At 34.2% G+C, this 7590-nt stretch overlaps 1 protein-coding gene across 1 annotated transcript; it reads left to right on the plus strand.

Annotated features, from left to right (window-relative positions):
- The first annotated feature begins 2899 nt into the window (after positions 1-2899).
- Positions 2900-3748, plus strand: LOC124355973. The gene has a single exon (XM_046807122.1). The coding sequence runs from the start codon at positions 2900-2902 to the stop codon at positions 3746-3748; it is 849 nt and encodes a 282-aa protein (XP_046663078.1).
- Positions 3749-7590: the final 3842 nt, after the last annotated feature.

Here is a 7590-nt window from a genome sequence, read left to right on the forward strand (position 1 = left end):
GTTTATCATCCGGGGTGAGTAACTAGTTTATCATCCGTGGTGTGTGTGTAACTAGTTTATCATTCGTGGTGTGTCTAACTAGTTTATCATCCGGGGCGTGTAACTAGTTTATCATTCGTGGTGTGTCTAACTAGTTTATCATCCGGGGTGTGTAACTAGTTTATCATTCGTGGTGTGTCTAACTAGTTTATCATCCGTGGTGTGTAACTAGTTTATCATCCGTGATGTGTCTAACTAGTTTATCATCCGGGGTGTGTAACTAGTTTATAATTCGTAGTGTGTCTAACTAGTTTATCATCCGTGGTGTGTAACTAGTTTATCATCCGTGGTGTGATTCTTCAGGTATGTTTTAATTCTCCTCAACGTTGAAAGGACCTTCTTGGAGTGCATGTCACTACAGGAAGTAACAGCTGGTAGATGGTCACATTCTTAAGGCTGGTAACAGTGGGTTTGAAATTTTTGTGATATTTTGTTCTATAAATCGCTTTAATCCTTAGTTCAAACTCTATATAAATGTTATCGTTGTTTGAGAAAACCTTGTTTGCATAAAACTAAATTAGAGTATCTAACTTCGCTTTAATTTTACTTTTTAGTTCAAGACCAAACAAACATTTAAAGTTCTCAAGTTCTCTTTCGTTTTAAAATTTTATTTTCAACCTGTGATACCTGGAAAAAAATCACTAAAAGGAAGCTGTTTATTTTATAATGTTTTTCAACTTCATTATCTTGATTAGTCACATTATACACTTATTGGATTTAGATATGCTCAGTGTGTTACTCCTATTCTTTGGTTTTGAACACAGTCTAGGAAGTTTCATGTTGATACCTACATCACACACTTATTGGATTTGGATATACGTGGTGTGTTACTCCTATTCTTTTGTTTTGAACACAGTCTAGGAAGTTTCATGTTGATACCTACATCACACACTTATTGGATTTGGATATACGTGGTGTTACTCCTATTCTTTTGTTTTGAACACAGTCTAGGAAGTTTCATGTTGATACCTACATCACACACTTATTGGATTTGGATATACGTGGTGTGTTACTCCTATTCTTTTGTTTTGAACACAGTTCTGGAATTTGATTTCACGTCTGAAAAGATCAAGTTTAGAAAAAGTCTGTGACGAAGAAGTTCAAAATAAACGCTTTGCTTCGTTTTGATATCAGAGGCACCTAGACTAGAAAAATGGTCTGTCTGTCTGGTTTCCTAGCAGCCATCCACTGTAGTCGAGATAAAGAGTTGTTCTCATTGTCTCATCAGATGCACAACTGAGTGTATTGCGATGTTGTAGACATTGATCTCAAAGCACGGCGAAGCAATCGAGGTCTACACATAACATCCATATGGTGGACAAGTCTGTGTCAGTGTCAGATATCAGATGCTACACTAAGCAGAAGGTGAAATGGAGCTAAACTCAACATTGGCATTACATTACTTTCTCAACATTAATTCGCATGATAGAATATCCTTAGCTAACACAACAGTCTCTTTCAAACCCAATTTTGTTTTAGTTGTTTGCACAATGGCATACCAAAGATAAAATGTTTACAAGAACGTGAACAGAAATACTTGACATGTCCCTACAAAGGAGTAGTGATAAAAAAGGACTGCAGAACAAAATTATTACATGAAAAGAATCCCAAACTACATCAAACTATGTCACCCAATATGTGGCATTAGGGACCATTAATGCTTGTATATATGGTCTTTGATAGCACACGATTTTTATTTAGATTTTTTGGTCTAGTTCTGATTACATCCTTGAGAGTAACCAGCCTTTTGGGTGTACTGAAAAATGTGTAGCATGTTTTTAAAAAACCACGACAATTACCAGTTATTGATTTTACCAGTTTATCTGGATAACAAAGGAATCGAGATTGGATCTGAAATCTAAGTTTTACATCGTCTATGCTTTAGGAATTGTATAATTTTGTATTTGTTCACTTTCATTTATTTCTTCTATATTTGTGCAATTGAGAATAATTTTAGACTTTGTAATAACTTTTAAAGTGATGATGTAGTAAACAAAAAAACTCAAAAAGTACTCAATATTGTCAAATAAGGAAGCTTAGGGTGTTTAGTAGAGGGCCAGTACTAAAAACTCTAATAGCTATTTGAACTGAGACTTAAATTGTAATTGACATTAATTTGTGGTAAATGCTTCTGATTTAGCTTAAAGACATCTGAATTTGTAAATAATTAAATTAAAGTGATAATTAAATAATCATTCTAAAGTTATATTATAGAAACTCATCATTGTTAATATATACACAAATGTGTCTACCATTAAAAAGTTAAAATGCAAGTATATAAATTTTACTAAAATTATATACTTAAAAATGTGTTCTTTATAATTTTGCTTATACATTTTTTTACGAAAGTAGATTAATAACTTTAATATTTCCTACATGTTAATATTATCACCTTTTAATCATGTTTGTTAGGAAGTATGTCATCTTAGTAATATGATAAAACCATTTCAAGGACCAAGCTATTTGTCACCTGTCACTTCAAGAGACACAATACATGCCTGTAGGGTTTATTTTATTATGGGAATAATTTTATTGATCCATGCAAATGGATATGCGTGACAACATCTAGAGCTAAAAATAGGAGAGTCAGGTGTACAACTTTAAAATGTTTTACAGGCCAATACAATGGTTGTTGCGAGGAATTGGTATTCTCCCAAACTGTGGACCTTGGGATAAATACTTTGCTGGGTTATCTCTAGCAGTTATTATCCCATCATTTGTAAACATGGTTTTCACATGGAGAGTGTCTACGGATTCGATGAAAAATAACTTAATGGGAATCATGATGATCACTCAGATGTTGGCCACAGTGAGTTTCATATTTCACAGTTACATCTGTCGAAAAAACTTTAAATCCATAATGGCTGACTTGGCCAGCACTGACGGCGAGCTGAAGACTGAGACGATTTGCATGCAAAAAACCACAGCCTTTGCTCTTATCGTGGTTTTGACGATGGAAACTCTGAGTTTTCATTTTGAAAGTGAACTCATTATGACGGTTTCTAGAGTCATTGTGGATTTAGCGTTTACATGCCCATTCCTCCTCCATATGATCCTCGTAGATTTTTTAACGAGAAAGTTCTCTGCACTCAACAAAATACTTGAAAAGATAAGCACTGTTGTGGATACCATGCCTTTACAGAGTACCATTGCTTGGATCAACTCTGTGTTCCGCTTACATACCCATTTGCACATCGTTGTGTGGAAAGTCAACTCTTATTTCTGCTTCTACAACTTGCTAAGTGTCATTACTAGGATTGTATTAACACTTTTCAATGCGTACAAGTACTTAGAGGAAATTTCCAAAGGCAATCCATTGTCAAAGACCAAGATGCCGGTTATCATGATGTTTGAACTGGGTTTGTTCGTCACCCAGTGTTTGCTCTGCCACTCTTGCACCAAGGAAGCCAACCAGACTGTGATGATTGCCCACCACCTACTGAAGCCTGACAGTCCTGTCCAGATCTGGGAAGACGTCGGTCTCTTCTCCCGCCTTGCTCTCAATAACAAGGTCCACTTCTCTGTCGGAGGCGTCTTCTTCCTGGACCGTCCTTTCATCACGAAGGTGGCCTTGGTGGCTTTGTCCTATCTCATCATTGTTGTGCAGCTCAAGGATGTCCGATCCTCTAGCAATGTTGGATCAGATCTCAAAGGCACTGGAGGTGGTGGTAACTCAATCTATGAAAACTTCACCACCTCTTTTGCATAATGACTTATCTGATGATATCTAGGTTAGTGAATTAATCTATTGTAAGCCTGTTTTTATCCATTATTTCTTTGAAATATGCAGTTTGAGAAATAAAGCTGTTCTACAAAATTTTACAACACTTCTCAACAACCGCCTGATTTATTAAGACTGGTATTCCAGTTACTTATCACAATCTTTACATTTGCCTCAGTGAGATAAAGTAGCTATTTTGAGTAATTACTGATTGTAAAATTAATAATGTGTATTTCACTGAGGACCTCAACTAGCACAGACCTGCCGAATACTTGTGCCGTAATCAGAGTTTTCAAAGACACGGTCCTTGTTTTTTCAGTGAAGGTGTAGACGAGAACGCTGCTTGTTAACTAAAGATGCCCTCAGGCTAGATAGTATTGGACAAGTTAAAACCTCAAGGTAGTTACTGTAAATAGAAACGTCTTACCCTATGAATGGCTAAACTCTGTAATATGCTAAACTGTGGGAAAATTTGACTCTGAATTCTTTGTGTGCTTACTTATACTCCTGATTATGTACGATTCATATAATAAAGACTTATACTATGAAAACTGGCTTTCAGCTCCAGGCCTAGAACGGCTTGAATTCCAACCGAGGAAGAGATTAGATTGCAGATCTCGAAACTTAGTGTTACTGACACTTTTGTATCACTGAACGATGACAAACGTCCGAAAAAATCATATTTCCTTCACATTCCATTCATTGTCAATAACAAAGTTCAAACAAATATTAAAATTATTTGTCTAAATCTTACTTAATTGATTTAGACATTTGAGGTTCTAGTTACTATCACTGACCTCAACACTCGTAGGTAAAAAATAAAAAAATATCCAAAACTCTTGAATAGAGACAGCAAAACATATAAAGTTGCATTTTGTTATGATAGTTTCACCTTTGTTTTTGGTCTGAACCCATAAAAAATGTAACCCTTTCTACTTTTTGTTTTGAAGAACATTTAAGTGTGTGTTTAAACATCATTGTACTCGTAATTAAAAAATAAAAATAAAACAAAACACTACGAACCAGTTGGAGAGGTTAAAAAACAACATATGATGTGAAGGATAATAGGATTAGGGAGATTTTCATTGTTTCAGGGAAAGAGAATGATGGTACGTCTCCGAACTCATCTGAATGCGTTCAAATCATCATTAATGATGAATTTATACACAAATATACTATGGGTTACAAGGGTTTCACAACTTTTAACATAAATGATAGAGTCGATAGAACTGCAGTAAACTGAATACTGTGTTACGATACGTATGCAGTGGTGGTTTAAGTATTTGCAGAATTATTAGAAGTCATTGAAGATTTTCTGTGTGCGCCTTGGATGTTAGATCGGAGGTCCCTACGTCATGGGATATTATTCTATTAAAGTTACGGACATTTGGCATTTTACATTTTTACAATAAAAAGCACAATGTTTCGAAGATTGGAATTTGCCCCCTTCCTCGTCCGCTACCAAGAAGTAAAACGTAAGTTTTGAGATCTAAAATATACAGCGATGAACACATCAGAAAAATGTGTTGTATGCCAAAAAACATATATACTTGAATCCAACGCCACGTCACGTAAAGAGAAGCGTACACAAAACATGATGACACTACACACAGACGTACAACTGACATGTACTACATTAGATAGGGTAAGAACTTACGGGTGAAATTCCATGTTTAATGTTTTGAGGTTAAATTTGACTTTGATGTATTTATAACGATGTGTTGAATTTTCCACGCTTAGATTCGCCGTTTTATCATTTGACGCGGGAGAAGAGGGCAGACTTATCTTATCTTGGATATTGGAAGGTACGTGTGCGCGCGTCTGAAACAAATACGGCTGTCGATAGTTATCTGTTCCAAGAATCGCTGTATTTAACAGTGCTGGAGAATTTCAGCGTAATAGGGAAGTTTTACCATCGACATCTCTGTTGGAAGCCAAGAACGTACGAGTCTAGTTTGACTAAACGGAATGCTGGAATCCGTGTTTCTCCAAATGGTTATCTCTACCATCTGGAATGCCTTGACAGTGGCGTAGCCAGGAGTTTCAAAAGGGTTTACTGGAGTTTCTACATATGGTCGGGCATGGAACAACCCCAGAAAAACTCCATGATTGTCAGCGGTTCAAATTAAGCAGTTTGGACAGAGTTTGATCGCTGTACCAGATTTATTTTCTTCAATATATGTAATTTAGAAATATTCTGGGACCTCTTCATGTGACCTTATGAAGACCATGAAGAATCTGACCCACATTGATTACACCGCTGACCCACGGCGGAGCTGCATCAAAACATGCATTCTTATGACGCATCGGTTGATGATGTGGGTTAATGCAAGAAATGGAACAATTAAACAAATCACCTTGTAATACAAAAAGGAAAATACATTTTTCAACAAAGGAAAATTAATGTATAAAATACGTGGTTATTGATTCAACCGGTTTACTTCATTTTCCATTGTTGTAATGCAGTACCGTAATATATAAACAAGTTTCTACGTGGTTCAAATAGGAAATACGTATAAATTGAAAATATGTATAACTTTCTGGTTAATTTTCATTCGCATAAATAAATTAAATTATCAAGCAATAATCGAAATATTGGATTGGAAATTATTAGCCTGAACAACATTCTTTCCTTAGCAGTTACTACTTCAATATCTCAGCAGTCTATCTTTAGACAGACGATTGCTGTTAGTTCAGCCAGTTTCCAACAGATCGCATCAGTCTATAATCAGAAATAGAGATATATATTTTAACCGTTTTTACACATTACTCGGTGAATTTTTCTGTGAGGGACATTACATACATTTCGCACTCTTCTATTCTCAACTATTACGGGTTGTGGATCAAATATGGTAATATTTTACGGCTCAAATCATTGCAAGGCATTTACTGTTAAGTGCTGCTACCTATGATGTTGTAGCGAACTACATCATAGTTACGTCACACTTGTGGACCAACTAACTCAATACGGTAAGAAATCTTCTAGGAGCGAAAAAAATGATTTCATTATAATAAATCGTGTTGTTATACCAATTGTGTATCTCCAGATTAAAAATGTCCTTTGCAGATAAAAAGCCAATTTAATATTGTAACTTTTAAAATGTATGTTTAGTAGCACTGTTGTATTTTATATACGTTTTTCTCTGTTTAATGTCGAAAAGTTTCAGAAATTTGGTTTATCTTGTGTTTTTTAAATAAGATAAAAATGTCTTGAAGATCTTTAATATAATTTAAATAAATATGCAAGTCTTTTGTTGTATTTAATTTATTTCCTTTTCATCGTATCACTAGAATTTCTATATTTTATAATAATTTTTGTAAGTACGATTAGCTTCTAATAAAAATTGAGCCAAATTAAACTTTTATTACAAACATGTTATTTATTCTTAATGCTTGTAAATGTTGTATAATCGTTTACTAAAATTCCTACAGTACATAAAGTTAATTCGTTATTATAATATAACATAATATTTTACAATATTATATTATATAATATATAATATTGTATAATACAATATTATATTATATATAATATAATATTATATATTGCAATATTACATACTTTTTTACAATACATTTGCACCGAAGAAGTGTTAAGAATGCTGTACTTCTCTTTGGTCAATAGTAGGCTTGACTATGGAATATTTTGTTGGGGTGGAGCCTATGAAACAAATCTAAAGCCACTTCTAACTCAACAAAAGAAATTCATAAGGTTGATTAAACGAAAACGAAGAATGGAGAAATCTTTTCCTCTTTTTGTTGATTTAAATATTCTTCCCCTTAAATATATGTTTGTTTATAAAGTTTTAAAAATATTTTATGTCATAAGT

This window comes from Homalodisca vitripennis, chromosome 2, assembly GCF_021130785.1.
Source record: "Homalodisca vitripennis isolate AUS2020 chromosome 2, UT_GWSS_2.1, whole genome shotgun sequence".
In the NCBI taxonomy this organism is placed as follows: Eukaryota; Metazoa; Arthropoda; class Insecta; order Hemiptera; family Cicadellidae; genus Homalodisca; species Homalodisca vitripennis.

Bases quoted from the DNA above. Each gene is read 5' to 3' on its own strand.
- LOC124355973 (XM_046807122.1), top strand. From the start codon at position 2,900: ATGGCTGACTTGGCCAGCACTGACGGCGAGCTGAAGACTGAGACGATT.